Below are 17,108 nucleotides of genomic sequence, written 5' to 3'. Positions count from 1 at the left end.
GCTAGCAACGCCTGGTTGGGTGTAGACGCTGCTAGGAGTTCAAGCTACAGCAGTCGACGTTATGTTCGTGAGAGCCAATCGAAGAGTTTACCACAAAATGCCAACTGGCAAGAAAGGACAGAAAAATAGCAAGACACCAAATCCAGTATGCATAGATGATTATCTCTGAAAAACTGAAATGAAAATAAATGACGGGACACTTATATTTACTACAAATTATTGTTAACATGTCTGAAAGTTTATCGTTTTAGTATCGGATTCGGTGTGGTTGGCTTGTTTTGCAAAGGCTGTTCAAACTATTATTTGTCATGCTAGTATATGGGCCAAGTATAAATCTAAATGTTTATTCAAAGAACATGCCCAAATGATGAAAGGTGTGATGAGAGTAAAACTGCTGAAGGGACTTCTCTTCATGAACTTCAAACTTCATGTTCAACATCAAACATAAAATGGGAAAAAAAAAAAAAATGGAAAGCATGTTTGTAGCACTGTTGTCGGAAGGGAACATGAGAATCTATTTCACAGCTCGAGTGCACAGACCCATCATATTTCATTAATTCATAATACATGGCGAGAGGGATAGGGGTTGGGGATATGCTAATGATTTTTAATGGAGAAGCATGTACAGTGTAAATGGGACAAACACCAACCCCTATCCCCCAACCAGCCCACATAAACACACAAAATTACATGCAAAGTAAGTGGCCCCCATCATGCATGTCATGTACATAATCAATGACACCCTCTCCCCACTTCTGCTAATCTTTAAGCATAATTTGTTGCATATTTTATGCACAAATTGCTGCCTCCCCTTCTTCCCCTGAACAAAAATGGGCGAAAAGCCCCACCCCAGTCTAAAATTCATCATCACCCCCTACCCTTTAATTAAATAGGTAAATGTGTGCCACAGTTGCATAGTAAACATAGTGCAAAACACTTTATATTTTCTGTACATGCCAGTAGTAAATGCACTTTTACTTATTTCATTTGTCACTGGATTTAATGCTGTGTTAATGTAAAAGTTTAAGTAAGTAAGAGTTTTATTTACTATGTAAATTCCAGTTTTGACACAAATTATTTTCCTTGTATAGATTCCCACAGAAGAACCTGGAGCTGTTAGCTGGAACAGTGAAAACAACAACGTAATTGTCAAGGTGTTAGCCAAACCAGGGGCCAAATACAATGGCATCACTGGTAAGTGCATGTTAGAGGATGTTACAATGAAAACTATGGCAGTGGTTGAAGGTAAGTAGTCTTATCCATGTTAAGGAGAGTCCAGTGTCATCTAAGTGTTGCATGGATGTACAATTCTTTAATGCATAATATGTGTCCCTCTTACGATAAGATGTATTTCTTCATGTGATAATTCTGAATCAGTTTTTGTGAAAGAAGTCTTCACTACCAGTAAGTTTTGCAGTAGCAGTTGCTGATAACAGCTTGGGCCGGTGTTAAGGTGACCTACATCACAAAGTTCACTTCCCTGTGAAGATCTGGTTATACAGGGACAACAGCATTCCATGGTTGTTGTAAGAATAGACCAACAAGGTCTTGTGGTCAGTTTAGCTGACTGGGATGTATATTCTTTCTCAGTTTCATTGATTTGATGTCAGTCACTAGATTGTTTGGTCCAGATTACTGAGAGACTGCGTTTGTATTGATGGAATGTTACTTAGTGCAATATTAGTAACAAACATGGGCAAAGTGATCAACCTCATTGAAACAGCAAGAGGCCTCATGTGTGAAAATGGCTTATATTAAAGACAAAGTGTCATACTTTTTCGACAATATTTAGCTTCCTATTGATGCAATAAAATACCTACTATAATCCCATATGACTTGCCTGAAATTGGTAACTGAAACATTTGGCACACAGCTTCCAAACAGAGAGCACTTGCCATATGTGGAATGGAAGCAGTTGCTCCGTACATTGAAAACTGTCACATGCAGTGTTGTTGGTGTTTGCTGAACTTGTTTCTGTGACAAGTTGTGTGTAGGATATTCATGAAGAGTTCTCCAAAGGACACAACATGAAATAAATAATGTCCATTCGAGATTTGATTTGAGGCAAAGTTGCAATAATTCATTTGAACTTTTTGATTTGATATTGTAATCTAAATATGTAAATGTTTTTTGAATAAATCATGACAGCTTCCCTGAGGCCCGATTTTGTTATTGGGAGAAATACATTATTCATGTTTAGAAAAGTGTGATATAGTGCCTTTAAGTATTGGAACATGTATATCACAATGCATAATTATTGTGATGTAACGTTATACAGATGCATGAAGTAGACAGCCAAGTAAGTACAATCCTCATGTGATGTGGAATCTGCATGGGGAGAGTCAGGTTTGCAGCCCTTCTCAAGACTGACTGTAAATTGTTGTGGTGCTTGTTGCAGACATCAGCCCTGAAGGTGTTGGTGTTCAGATAGCAGCTCCTCCCATGGAAGGTGAAGCCAATGCAGAACTGGTTAAATATATGGCTAAAGTGCTTGGAGTTCGTAAATCTGATGTCAGCCTTGACAGGGTAGGTTAAGGAGTGGTCATAAAGCACAAAGTGTGGCAGAACATCCTTATCATATGCCAACATATATGTTTATCATTACTGCTCAGCTGTAAAATGTATCCTCATGTTATGTGACTGTTCACAACATAACACTATGGATTTATTCTTTTCTCTTTCTATGAGTATAAAAAGAATATTCTGAAACAAATTGTCTTAATTCCTGCTACTGGGTAGTGGTTTTTGGTAAGAAAGTGTAACAGCTTTGATTTTAGACACTCCAGTAGTGTTGGTGAAACTTCCTCGTAACATTTGAGTGAAGAAATAGCTACAAGCAGTCTGCCTGCATATGCACTTGAAGCTTCATCCTTGAACATTTAAACAATGTCGTATATTTGGTCAGTACTTTGGTATTGCTAATTGTGAAGTATGCTAAATAACAAATAATGACACTGCAATCAAGTTCAACTTTGGGAAATGACAGTTATCTGAAAATTATTATTACATGTCTGTTGACAGGGTTCAAAGTCTAGAAACAAGATGTTGGTGATTACTGGAGATGTGACTGTGGCTAGTGTGGTGGCTAGTCTACAACAAGAGATCAGTAATGGATGAACACCACGTCATCAAGATAATCTTGGCCTGTGAATATTTCCCTGCTGACTGCTGAGTCTTACAAAAGCAAGGCAGACTTAGGATGAATGTCCCCAGTAGGAGATGAAGCAGTAAAATTCAGTAACTCAGAGAGATGATAAACAGTACATGCAGTTATCACAGTATCAGGTAATGGGAGAAAAGCAGACAGTTGATTCTAAACCAATGCTAGTCATTGAAAACTGCTCAGATATCATGTCAGGCAACATATAAAGATAACAGGACCGCCTGTATCATGAGTGAGGTGTTTAGATCACATATGTCAAGGATGCTGTCAAGATTGTGTTCAGTGAAGTGTTTACTGCTCATGTCAAGGATTCCATGCTGTCAAGATTGTGTTCAGCGAAGTGTTTAGAGCACTTATATCAAGGATTCCATGCGGTCAAGTTTGTGGGCATTATCCCATTGGAAGTGAACGAAAGCATGGTATATTACCTTTTGAACATATATTTTATTGACTATTGATCAGCTTGTGAGCTCAACCAGCTACCACCATATTTGTAAAATTCATATTCATATATGCATAAAAGTGATACTGTTCATCATGGGTTCCTAAGGTTCAAAGAATACTCTGCAGGCATTGTTCCCGATAATGGTACTAAAGATTTTATGAATGCTGCTTTCCAGTTTATATTTTTTTGCTTAGGTACTGTTATGGATTCAATACGTAGACAAAGAGAATAGAATGTTGTGTCCTTGGCCCAAAATACAAGCAAAACCATATGCCGTTCAGGTGCATCTTTATTGGGTGCACTAAACTGAATAAATGGAATAAACTGTCTGAATGAGGTTATTGAAATGTGTTGTTAATCACTTGCTTGAAAGACTCCACATGTGATGTTCGAAGCCGGTTCTCCTTGTCCACCTCTGATTCATTCTCTTTCCACAGAGGCTAGTTCTGTCATATTTTCCTAGGTAACCTCTGTTCTAATACGGCCCTTTCATGGTGCGAGTGTTCAAGGGTCGCGATTACACAGCGTTCAGATTTAGTTGTGCAATCAGAGACGTTTCAAGAGTGATCATTCGCAAGATATCAGTAATTTCTGAATGCAACGGGAAAACTTGCCACTACCAGTTTTGGTTTCTACAAACACATCATGGCGATTGATCCCTGCACTCTCTATTGACAGTTTCTGATTTTCAGTTAAACATGAAATACCGAATCTTTCCTTCACACGTTGATGAACAAACTCCATGGGGTCGCCATATTGGAGCTAGGTCTATTTAATGCGTGTTCTGATTGGATAGCATCCTCGATATTTCCAGGGTATACGTCCCGATAAGTCTCCACTATACACTGGACGCATCTACGGCTCTGCCAGATAAATTTACTACCTCCCTTGACTGTTGATGCTGGGAAGTTGAACGAACCAATCATAACTCACTTTCGTTTTTGAATTATCTAACCGATTATACTTGGCAACAGAAACCATGCAGAGGTTCTCTGGAAGAGGTAGAAGGAGTTCTTGCATATGTTGTTTTAAAGTTTCGGACCTGTCAGTTTGTTTGTATGATTTCCATAAAATCTGAGTCGCACTGCGAGCAAACCTTCGCAGCTGCGACCGCTACCTTTCTTGACACTGGCAAGCTCGGTTATAACGGCGGTCTAGCTGATTGGCTACTGTGAGAAGGCGGAGCCAGCAAAGGGAGGTAATAAATTTATCTGGCAGAGCCGTAGATGCGTCCAGGGTATAGTGGAGACTTATTGGAACGTATACCCTGGAGATATCGAGGATGATTGGATAGTAGCAAGGGAGATAATTCCTGCTGTGATTTTTTGCCGCAAGGGGATTTCTCAATGACCGGGAAAAATGGCCGTATTAGAACAGAGGTTACATAGGAGGATATGACAGGAGTAACCTCTGGGGGAAGAGAATGCCTCTGATTATATTGTCACCCATTTACTACCGTGCCAGTACAGAATGGTAATCTGGATTACCAGGGTAAGGGATTGTATGATTTCAAGATGTTAGTCATCTTACACCTCCTCTTGTTGATTGTTTATCATCTGGTTCAAACAGTGTTGGATGTTGTGCATATAACCATAGCTTTGATCACGTTTGTGTGTTCAGGTCTCAAGTACTTCCTGTTCAATATAACACTAGATTATTTGTGAATGTGGTGTTTAACAAGATTTCAACATAAAGTATACACTACTTAAAAACTGTATGCCATGTTACCTCCATGGCAGTTGATGGTGGTAGTGCACTGTGCAGGGTGGCATCTACTGGTCAGGTTCAAATCCCATTTGAAACCAGTGCATGTGATCCTTGGCCTGTTAACACCACTGCCCAGCTTCTGAGATGTCTCGTTGTGGTAGGGGTGCCTTAGTGAGTGGTTAACATGTTCATTCGCTCCAAGACACAGGTCAGTTCCCCACATGGTCACAATGTGTGAAGCCCATTTCTGGTTTTGCTGTGATATTGATGAAATATTGCTAAAAGTGGCCTAAAATCCAATTCACTCACTCTGGTGTCTCACAGTGGTGCATCTTTGAGTGAGTTTAGTTTTATGCCACACTCAGCAATATTCCAGCCATATGGCAGCGGTCTGTAAATATTAGAGTCTGGACCAGACAATCCAGTGATCAACAACATGAGCATGGATCTGCACATTGGGAACCAATGACATGTGTCAACCAAGTCAGCGAGCCTGACCACCCGATCCCGTTAGTTGCCTCTTATGACAAGCATTAAGTCGCCTTTTATGGCAAGCATGGGTTTCTGAAGGCCAGTTCTACCCCGGACCTTCATGGGTTGGTGCATCTTTACAAGTGACTTTAATTTATTGACATTAGTCATCATACCATATGAACAATGTTTAGTTTAAATTGAATTAGACTTGCTCAGACTGTCAGTTGTTGTAATGTGTATTGCATTTCTGAAAAAAGAAAGTGGTGATTTGCATGGGACCAAGAGTACAAACAATATCAACCTTCCTAAAAGCATGTAACTGTATTTGTGACTCGTTTTTGTGAATCATCTGTATACAGCCAGTGTGTAAAGCAGATACATGTATACTTAAAATGGTATATTGTTTGTTCCCAAACAGTTTTACCTTCATGCCTCCATATCAGCCGACATTCACTGCTCTGAATTCACGGAGATCCTTTTAGCCAAATCATATATTTCAGCAATTATACAGGGTATTTCAGGGTGTGTGTCCATCAGCAGCTCAGATAAAGTTGACATGTTGCGAGAGTGTATTTTCTGTAAACTGTAATATTGATTAAGTGATGATTATTGTGGGTCACAGTGTGTAGAGTTTTGAGTGATCGTTAATATGGCTCACATTTTGTATAATAAATGTTCAGTGCTATTATTATTATTTTATCGGCAGGCCTTTAAGGTAGTTCTCTAGAGTTACCTCCCTTTGAGTATGTGTTTTGATTAGTTATGTGTACTTCTGGGAGACTCTGAGAAGGTTCTAAGTTAATGGCTGTGGTTGCATTGTGCTTGAATATTCAGGAATCAGTGACTGTATATATAAAGGCTGGTTAGTGTGTTGACACAGACACACATACGGATTAACTGGAGTGCATCATTTGCCTGTCTCCGTCAACGCTTGACCAACATAACCGCTACCTGACAGCTCACCGTATTACATTCAGTAATATTGTTTCTCACTCTCAAACAAAGACTTTGGTGAGTTGATATTATATTGTGACCCATCACTTTAGATTTTGACTCATTTGCATTGTAGATGAAACCTCTATTGTGAATCTTTGTATCTTGGTCTTGTTTACTGAAAATTTTAGACTTTTCAGTGTTATATTTTGCTGGTTCTGAGGGGACTTCTTATACCTTTTGTCAAGGCAAATTATTAACGATAACAATGTTCAAAAGTTGATCTGGTCATCATGTAATGTTATTTGGTTTGTGACAGAACATACTGTCAGGGAGAGCAGTCTAGTGATGGGTCACTTAACTAGTAATTACTATACTGGTTAGGTATATTATTTGTCAACATTCATCTATACCAGTGAATGTTTTATTATCATGCACTATTTACGTAAAAGGAAGCTCAGTGCTTAGAACATGAAATTAAGTGAGCTGATTGTAGACCAGTATTTCACCATAGTGTGTCAGCAGGGAGGCCAGCCCAAATTAGTCAATGATATCCTGAATTCCTCAGAGACATGGCACGCTATTACCATCAGCCTTCTTGACCACCAGCCAAGCAATGTAATTATATTAATTTCATACTCAAGTATGTTAATGGGCCAATAACTTTGAGGCAATAGCTTGATGACAGGATTACTTTCAGGCAATAGTCAGCCCAGCATTTTCTGAGAAATAAATTAAAGTTTATACATAGCAAAATCAGTGGCGGCCGTGAGACACATGACAACAATACTGATTCTTGAACTTTGGACCAATTTCTATTCAACTATGGAAATGTACCAGTTTGGTAGCACAGTGCTAATCAAGAAGTTTCTGATCAAATCTTTATTAATGATACAACAGTTGCACAACATCTTGCGGAAATGAATATAATTTACATATGAATGAACTTTCTTGATATAACATATGTCAGTTGCTGGAAATCTGTGATCAATGTACAGCAGTATATATGAGGAACAAGTGAAAGTTGCTGGTCACAATCATTAAACTATATTAAGCAGACTGGAATTATTTTTCCAGAGACTGTTAAAAAAAGCCATCTTAGTGTTAAGATGTTCATAACTCCCATACGTCAACAAAAATTTACGACAGTCATGAGATTGTGTTGTGGACCCTAGGCCAGTTGATGAATGCATAACCAACAGACTGCGGTCAACTGTCACACTTAAGTGGTTTGGGCCTCCTTTTGTTTTACAAAGCACTAAGATGATTGTAAGTCACTAAGGTAACCTTAGTGAAATGTTAAAGAATGGGAGTTAAGGTTACCTGTAGTAAAGGTAGCTTCATGACAGAAGCTCCAGTTCTTCCAAACATTTGTTGGCACTTAGGTCAGCAACTATATCTTAGGGATCAGCCCATACTGCAGAACTCCGCTCACAACAATCAGTGTATTGTATTTCAGTGTAGACACACATCAAACACAAACATATTTATATAATCACTATAGGCAAAATATTTATGTTACCGAAGTAACCAAGAAATAACAAAATTATATTTACTATGTGAAAGAGAATGTAAACATAATAGTTCCATAGTGATCAGGTAAGAGCAACATATAGATATAGTGGATTTACAATAATTGAACTACAAACCCTCAGTTTCATGGCATGTATCCCATATTTATACTTAATTATCTTCTTTACTGAGTAAATGTTGTATCCTTATAAGTTTCTATCTACATCTTTCCTGTTTCATGCACAAGACTGTCACCATCATGTCACTTGGTTCTTACTGTCATCATTATCTGTCTTTATGTTCATCAAAGCTCACTTTCTTTTCATGGTTTCTATTGTCTTCAACATGCTATCATCTTTGACTTCATCTCATTATCATTTTTGATTTTCATTTACTGTACTATCATCATACAGAGGGAGATCCCTTATTTTGAAAATGAGGAAGAAGGCATGATATCAATACCATGCAAAAAATGATAACCCTAAGTAAAACATGAACACACAATAGATGAATAGACAATTTAACATGCAAGGTGTCTAGACATGTGTCACAAATGTCTGTGCTTGCATATTTTTTACTTTATTCAAATCACTAATCAGCATCATCGTCCTCCTCCTCATCTTTTATCTTTAAATTGTGTTTTCTTGACCTAAGGAAATCTTCAAGATCTTGTCTTTTAAACTTTCGTTTTTTAACCTCCTCCTTCTCCTCCTCATCATCACCATCCTTCTCATCATCATCATCCTTCTCCACCATCTTATCGTCATCATTGTCATCTTTTCTCTTTGATTTGTCTTTTCTTGACTTAAGTTCCTCTTCCTCCATACCTTGTCTTTTAAGGTTTCGTTTTCCAAACTCCTCCTCTTCATCATCATCATCTAGACTACTTAATTTTCCTGTTTTGGATTTTAGATCAAAATCAGTATTGTGCTTTTTGGATTTTTCTTTGCCAAACATGTCAAGATCATAATCATCATCATAATCATCATCATAATCATCATCATCAATAAAATCATCCAATTTTCTATTTGATTTGCCTTTTCTTGATCTCAGGTTGCCTTCCTTATCTTGTTGTTTTCGCTTTGCCATATCAAACTTCTGATCATCATCATCATTATCATCATCATCATCACCATCACCATCACCATCATCATCATCATCATCATCATCATCCTTTCTTAATTTTTCCATCCTTGTCTTCATATCTTCATCTTGATCATCATAGTTAAAGTCATCAGAATCATAATATTCCTTGTGATTCTTCTTGTCATTTTTCACATAATCTAGAAAAAATATATACCAGTATTAGGTACCAGGCAGTCAACAGAAGAAAAACACTTGGAACTGCAAAACACATAATTTCTTTCAGCATTATAGATACAGAGTTTATCTAACTTTCCACATCACTAGAATTTTGGGAGCATGGTCATGGTCATGAAAAATACAGTGTCATGTGATCCCTTTCAACAGGATAGAATAGAAACAAGGTTCAATAATTGCAATGATTTCTGTCAAATTTGAATTAAACAAAATTCTAAGATGCTTTGGCGAAAGATCAACGGCGACGACAATAATTTATCAGACAATAATGTGTACTTTTTGAATTACGTCACAATGTGTTGACGTCACTGCGCCATTTCAGTCCGCCCCCGCATAATCGAACTTTTTTGCATTACGTCACAGTGAAAACGACGTCACGATGGATGTCAGCTGCCATCACCTTGTACAGCCTTCCACAGTAAACTGCTTCGTCGCATCCCGTTTCTTGGTTTGCAGTTGCACCACACAGCCAACATCACTGAGGAAACATTACGTTTATGTTTTCCGACGGATAAAATGTCTTATAGTTTGACTCAAAATCTTACAGAGGCACGGTAATGTTGGCAATGTTTACATTCCCACAATGCAATCGTGGAATGTCGCTTGACTTGTCAGCTTCCACTGAATGTGCTGATCTAAACTTTCGTTGGTAGTAGAAATGAGGCGGTCATATATAAATGGATCATATGGAAAGATCATTCCCTTCCCCAACATCATTCATGGCGAGTGACAGTAAAAAGATACTTCACTGTGAGTTTACAAACAACTTTTTGACAAACTTTGATTTAAAGTTTTGAATTTGTTCATCCTTTCAGTTAACACATACTTCACAAAGAATAAACAAATGAATACAGAAGCTAATAATGAGGATATGAACATTCAGTCAGCACAAAAATGGCTAAGCTATAGTTTGAAAACTGTTTTGTTTTCAGATATGATCAATGTTTGTCCCAGTTAAGGTCTGGTTTGCCTAATTATGTTTCAGCCCAGTATCCGTGCAAATTGGATATGTTAAAGTTATAAAATTGGAAGACATGGATAAGTCTAGGCATTCAGCTACCAAGCCTTGATGTACCTGAAAAAGACTGTTCAAAATGGTCTTGACCAACATATTCACTCATAGTGAGGTTCTTGCGATATTTAATAAGTTTTTATGATGTGGAAAGTTTTCTGCTGCCATGAATGCAGTCCAAAGAGACAAAACTGTTGCCCCACAAATGAAGCATGTGATCCTTGTGGTCTGACCTTAGGCAAGTGACTTTGTTTGAAATTACTTCTGTTCACCCAGCAGAAAATGGGTACCTGGTCATGTCATGTGACTATAACCTTCTACCGCCTAACAGCTTGGGTTATCCCTGGTAATGATATGCCTGCTTTGACTGTTAGCGCTATGAGTATTCCCAATACAATATAAATGCACATATTATTATTACTGTCGTATAAAAGACAGATCTGCCACCATACTCCTTTTCCTTTGATTCTCTTTCTTTCAGTATTTATCCCTATTAGATGTTTCTTTTACAGATCATCTACAAATGCCATTGTTAGCTGATATGCACCTACCTGACAATTTGACACCTGCTGATTTTGACTTGCCAGTGTGTGGTTTTGACTTGGCATCCAATGAAATTGGCTTAGCACTGTCAGAATTAGGCACTGTTCCTTGTTTTGCTGAATCAGAGTTACTATTATTCTTAGTCTGAACACTGTTAACTACTTTTCTTTGATCTGGTTTACCTTTTGACACAAACTGACGAAGTTCTATCAACAGGTGGTTTATTGTGTTTAGAATAGGCAATCTGCTGGATGAAATAGACTTGTTATCAGATGATTTTTTCTTGTCCTGTTTGCCATTAGATGGTTGAAATTTCCCACTTGATGACTTTGAATTGTCTTTTGTTGATTTTGTCTTGTCTTGTTGGTCACTTCGTGATTTTGACTTATCAGATTCCTTCATTATTTCCTTTTCTTTCCTGTCTTTGTGTTTGCCTCTTGATGAACTGGACTTGACATCAGGTGATTCCTCTCTCTTGAGTTGTGTTAACATGCTGTCTCCTGTATAACAAATTATTAATCACAGACATTTTTTTGACATTGAAAACCCACCAAAAAACACTGTTAGTATTCAGAGCCAAGGACACAAACACCATACAGTAGTGATAATCTTTGTTGCAAACATAATGCTATATCCTGACGCCCCAAAGACTCGCCATGTTTCCTTTATGCCTTCTAAGTAATCAGTGAACCATTAGGGTCCTGGGCACCTTGAGCTTTGCTTCCATAGTATTCGTATTTAGGTACCCCTTAAACATACAACTTTTAGCCGACTATGCCTGTCGTAAGAGGCGACTAACGGGATTGGGTGGTCAGGCTCGCTGACTTGGTTGACACGTCATCGGTTCCCAGTTGTGCAGATTGATGCTCATGTTGTTGATCACTGGATTGTCTGGTCCAGACTCGATTATTTACAGACTGCAGCCATATATCTGGAATATTGCTGAGTGTGGTGTAAAACTAAACTCACTCACTGACTCAACTTTTAGCAGTCAATAATTAATTATGTAAATATTCGAGAAATATGTAGGTGAAGTACAGAGCCTAACGATTTTAGTTCATCTATAATGACTATTACAGGTCTGGTTGCAAAGACATGAGATTTGCCCATATCTCTCTGAATTCTTTTTGTTCATTCTGTTTGTCTGCCTCACCTGCAGTATTTACTCTTGGCTTTCTCTCTGATACCTTGTCCAGTAATTTGTGCAGACTTTGTAGGGATTTCCTGAAACAGAATCAGTAAGTTATTCTTAAACACTCTGTCGTAAATGATCATTCACAGAAACACAGGAGTTATGAGCCATAACCTCTTCTGTGGTTAAAGATACTGTCATGCCCTTGACAAGTAAATTTTCATTTCTGCCGGCAACATTTATTTCCTGTTACTTCTTGTCTGTGGTAAGTCGATTTTTTGAGGGACATTAAGTCTGTACAATGAAAGAATTTTAGTCCGGTTTTCAGTGTTCACGAATAGTGTCTGACCCTCTGACAAATCTGGCAGATTCGCCAGTGGTCAGATAGAAATCACTAACCTGCCAGACCCAGCGTCTGACTGAATATTTCACAATGTCTTGGTGTGAAGTTGTTATTTGCGGCATCTGACACTTGTTTGCTGTTTAGAAATCTTATATTTGTTATCATGTAATGTTAATAATTTCAGTGCCAATTATAAGAAATGTTAAATCTGAAATGTTTCTGTAACTTTACTCTGTGGGTCCTGTGAATTTTCAGTGGGTCAGACAGACATCTGAAACTTACAGGACCTAACGTCCTGTTACTTTGAAACACCCTCGTGAACACTGGGTTTTATATTCCTTGCAGTTAAGCATTGTGTTGTTGATGTACATTTTGATGAGTTATCATATATTAAGGAATGAACCTGGCAATTTCTCCCAAGCCTGTTTGTCTAATGTTAGAGATATCATGATATCTAAGAGAATTTGAAACTTATGAGAAGTGTTCCATGTTGGGGGCTAGAAAATGAAGAGCACCACAAAAGTTAAAACAAACACTTTTTCACACATAGCGCTTTATAGTCAAAATACAGTGACTTGAAATACGTACCACTTGATGGAACATAACATTTCTTTGTGTAAAATGATATGAAGTTATATATAATTAAAACCATGAGATCCGTGAAGACCTGGGATAGAACTGATCTTCAGCAACAAATGCTTGTAAGAGTAGACTGAGGAATCGGGTGGTCAGACACATGTGAGTGACACGTCATGTTTTGTAGATCAATGCTCATGATGTTTATCCCTGGATTATCAGGTACAGATCTGATTATTTACTGCATATTAATTATAGCTATGATATAGTTATTTGTAGTGTTTACAAAACAAAATATAATATTGAATCATAATCATAGCAGGATTTCGCTCCAGTTTGCAATCCAGAATTTAGGATAAATGAACAATTCATTCAATTTTAGTTAGCTAGACTGCACTTTATGGTGGGAAGTTAGGGTTAGGTAAGGTTAGGATTAGGTTTGGGTTTAGGTTAGGGTCAATTGCAGGAGGTCAATTGCACCTGTAAAGTGTAGTTGCCCGATAAGTCTGTAGTGATCTTCATCACATTGACGATCATTTCGCAAATCAAGAATTTTACCGAAGGTTAAATCGTCAGTTCAGGCTCCCTACAGGAATATGCAGTACATGCCATGTGAGAGTTATTCCCCTTTGTCGTAAGGTCTCGACTTGAGACATGAACATGGGTAACATAGAACAAACATAAATTAGCGAACATACTGATGCTAATTACATCATAGTCTATACGCTTCATTGCTCATAAAACAAGGTACAGTTACGACATGGCCATGTATCAAAATCTGGTATCAATGCGACAAGCAAACGCTGTCTCCTGACAGACAAGATTTTATCCAAATTTACACAGGTACATCACTGTAGTAGTACATGGCGTGCATACACATGGAAATGCTAAAGCTGTTGATACTGTTTTAGCAAACAATTACACAATGCTATAAAATGTTATATTAAAAGGAACTGGTTCCTAAACAGTATCGATATGGACACAGTTTATGCGTCCTTGTCTAACCAAAATCGGAATGATCATTCAGATGAAATCAACAAATTCTCTTCAGGTTCTTACCCGTTTTCAGTTTCTTCAAAATCTTCATCTCTATAGCCGTCAGAGGGCAGTGTAAATGACGCAGGAGGAAGCAAGAGTATACACAAAACGGTTATCTGTTTCCACATTTGGAAGGTTCTTTCCTTATGACATGCTGGGCACCGGTTTATATTTCTTGCACCGTGTTCACTGGTGCCTTTCACGACAGTTGTGTTCAACGTCATTAGTTTGTGTGTGACGTCATTATTATTGCACGTTCTATATGCCGCGAATTGTTTGACGAAGCAACCGATGCTGTTCGTACATTGCTGCAAGACGTACACGATAAACTGGATTGCATGGGCAGACTCGCTTTCGTCCTGAATTTATTTCATTGCACCCGAGTTGGTCATACCAGGGAGCCTATATAGAGTTATAGAGTATCCCTGGTCATACCATTGTACGAGTGGTGTCAATGGCTGGACTGTCTGGGCCAGACTCGATCATCTACAGATATTCGTTTTCTTATTTTGTTAGGAGCGGTGTTACCTGAAACCCGAATGAAAAAAACCCCAAAACACGACAATGTTCTGGACACGTCTTGTAGCCAATGTCAGAGAGAGTTATGTGGTACGCCAAAGAAATCATCACATAAGTTTTAACTTAGTGAAAATATCATACTTATGATTCTTACATTAAGTAACTTAATTTGTGGCTGTGCATACTATCAGTATGCACATACTGCCAATGTTTCAGAGTTCGACAGTATACCAGATTTGATGAAAAGAATATTTTAAAAATATCTAAATTGGCATATTAATTAAGTTTTTCATAAAATTCCCACAAAGTTTAAGACTTTGTTGTAATGTAAAACGAACAGAACGGATGAAATACCTGCATGACACAGTTCCGGCAGAAATTCCTGTTACCCCACAGGCTTCGACTTCACAAGAACATGATAGAGGACTTATTATCCATCCCTGTTGTACACTCCACGTGTAAAATAATTAACTCATAACATTTGATACATGGCTTGACTCAATTAAAGACAACTCAATGACAATACAATTGAATTGAAGATATTTTTGTAGTGGGTGAGTTTAAGTTTACGCCGTTTTAGCCATAGTGGAGCCATATGTCACCGTGGGGGACACCAGAAATTGGCTTCACACACTGTACCTACGCGGGGAATCGAACCCGGTTATTCGGCATGATGAGCGAACGCTGTACCACTAGGTTACCCTACCGCCCATTATATTTGTGACGCCTTTCTTTCATACAGATTTCAGGACACTGTTCCCATAACAGTCCAAATAAAGACAACATTGTGATGTAGTCCGTACCGTTTAGCTGTCTTGTTTAAACTTCAACTATCTTTCATTTAGCAACGTATTAGGTACAAAGTCTATCCCTTGTTTATAATGTGTGCATATAGCTTAATGTAGGCACTAATAATATGAATACTTCTTACTGATATTCATTTGCAGTGTTATTCTGTAGTTGTACATAACAACATTTAAACCGATACAGAAAGATACAGGACCGATCAAACAAAACTATATTTATGTAGAAAACATCAATATGGACAACAACACACCAACGGCTTGTGCGCCATTGTCCCATCCCTACCCATGTATGATTACCACGATGAACAAGCATCCTTTCCGAGTGCGTGAGTATCCGTGTAGGGTATCGAACCTCCACTGTGTTCTTTTCAAACACTGAGCAGTTATCTCCTAATCATTTCGTTTCTTGAAGAAATGTCCTTGCATCTTCATCCTCAAGCATCATATATAATGGATTCATAACGTATAGCACCAATGGGGGCGGTGGGGTAGCCAAGTGGTTAAAGCATTCGCTCGTCATGCCGAAGACCCGGATTCGGTTCCCGACATGGGCACAATGTGTGAAGCCCATTTTCTGGTGTCCCCCGCCGTGATATTGCTGTAATATTGCCAAAAGCGGCGTAAAACTAAACTCACTCACTCACTATAGCATCAGTGTATAAATTTTATTTCTGGCATTTACATCAGCCTTGTACAGATATACAATTTTGTCACCGGTAACTATTTAAAAAGTCAATCTTTTTATTTTAAGACACATTATTTGTTATGCCCGATAAATGTGGTTAACATTTACATTTGTGTTTCGCACAGTTTGCTGTCTGAAACACTGCATATGTAATAGTTTGAACATACATCGCAGAAGGAATACATGCCCTCGGAAGACCTAAGCTTATAACCCCGGTTCTGAATGGGGCACTTGATGCTATTATGGAGTCAATCACACTTGTACCTGTTGAATAAACAAATGTTTATATAACTGCAACCGAACAGAGCTGTTATTTCTAATGGTGTCCCAGATGAAATACTTTTGCATCAGGCCGATATGGGTGTATAGCAGCGATAAACATATCGTGATGCTGTATCGTCTTCAAAATACTCATATTGACCTGAACCCATTCATGCAATAATGTCGCCCAGAGATCTAGTAACGCCATCATATTCCTTCAAAATCTCAAGGGAACACTTCCTGTAAGTAACGCATACCGCACTTGGATGACGTATTTCTGTCCCATGTTGACCTCGTTGTTAAAGTACGCCCACATCGTTTAAACATCCGTGTCAATATCACACTTATCTAAGTAACTGTGTGAAGAGTATGCTCCGTGTCCGTGTTTTCCTGGTAAAAACAAATACACTGCCTGACAGTCTACCCCTGGTGGTGATCTTTCCTTTCTGCAGAGACACAAAAACACACTTGCCCTAAAGTAATCACGCCTGGCCGTGTTTCTGGTGCACCAACAAAATGTCTAAGGATTTAATGCATATCATTTTAGTTGAGTCTGAATCGAAAAACAAAATTAATGATATGCAGACAGTATGAATCCGTGTATTCGACGAAGTAAACATGACGTAGCTACAAAAGATT

At 38.2% G+C, this 17,108-nt stretch overlaps 2 protein-coding genes across 3 annotated transcripts; one reads left to right on the top strand and one right to left on the bottom strand.

Moving 5' to 3' along the window:
* Window positions 1-12: 12 nt before the first annotated feature.
* LOC137277082 (UPF0235 protein C15orf40 homolog) lies at window positions 13-3,950 on the top strand. Of its 2 annotated transcripts, none has more exons than XM_067808744.1 (4): window positions 13-145; window positions 1,092-1,194; window positions 2,399-2,526; window positions 3,022-3,950. In XM_067808744.1, the coding sequence occupies exons 1-4, from the start codon at window positions 62-64 to the stop codon at window positions 3,115-3,117; spliced, it is 411 nt and encodes a 136-aa protein (XP_067664845.1). In that variant the 5' UTR covers window positions 13-61; the 3' UTR covers window positions 3,118-3,950. The 2 variants fall into 2 exon arrangements, with proteins under 2 accessions (XP_067664845.1, XP_067664844.1); XM_067808743.1 differs by having other exon boundaries at window positions 46-145; window positions 1,092-1,245; window positions 3,022-3,941.
* Window positions 3,951-8,825: 4,875 nt separating this feature from the next.
* LOC137279042 (uncharacterized protein DDB_G0283697-like) lies at window positions 8,826-16,785 on the bottom strand. The gene is made up of 4 exons (XM_067811525.1): window positions 16,727-16,785; window positions 12,263-12,333; window positions 11,118-11,609; window positions 8,826-9,517 (listed from the first exon to the last, which is right to left on the bottom strand). Exons 1-4 carry the CDS (start codon window positions 16,783-16,785, stop codon window positions 8,826-8,828), a joined length of 1,314 nt encoding a protein of 437 aa, XP_067667626.1.
* Between the last annotated feature and the right edge of the window lie 323 nt (window positions 16,786-17,108).

This window comes from Haliotis asinina, chromosome 3, assembly GCF_037392515.1.
Source record: "Haliotis asinina isolate JCU_RB_2024 chromosome 3, JCU_Hal_asi_v2, whole genome shotgun sequence".
NCBI lineage: Eukaryota > Metazoa > Mollusca > Gastropoda > Lepetellida > Haliotidae > Haliotis > Haliotis asinina.
The sequence above is the reverse complement of the archived record's forward strand: the minus strand, read 5'-3'. Positions and strand labels throughout refer to the sequence as shown.

What these genes read in the sequence shown, in the direction of transcription:
- LOC137277082 (XM_067808743.1), top strand. Translation starts at nt 62, where the DNA reads ATGTTCGTGAGAGCCAATCGAAGAGTTTACCACAAAATGCCAACTGGC. An exon ending in ATAGCAAGACACCAAATCCA is followed by an intron (nt 146 to 1,091) that starts GTATGCATAGAT and finishes TTCCTTGTATAG; the next exon opens with ATTCCCACAGAAGAACCTGG. An exon ending in CTGATGTCAGCCTTGACAGG is followed by an intron (nt 2,527 to 3,021) that starts GTAGGTTAAGGA and finishes GTCTGTTGACAG; the next exon opens with GGTTCAAAGTCTAGAAACAA.
- LOC137279042 (XM_067811525.1), bottom strand. Translation starts at nt 16,785, where the DNA reads ATGTGGGCGTACTTTAACAACGAGGTCAACATGGGACAGAAATACGTC. An exon ending in AAATACGTCATCCAAGTGCG is followed by an intron (nt 12,334 to 16,726) that starts GTATGCGTTACT and finishes ATTCTGTTTCAG; the next exon opens with GAAATCCCTACAAAGTCTGC. An exon ending in GCCAAGAGTAAATACTGCAG is followed by an intron (nt 11,610 to 12,262) that starts GTGAGGCAGACA and finishes TTTGTTATACAG; the next exon opens with GAGACAGCATGTTAACACAA.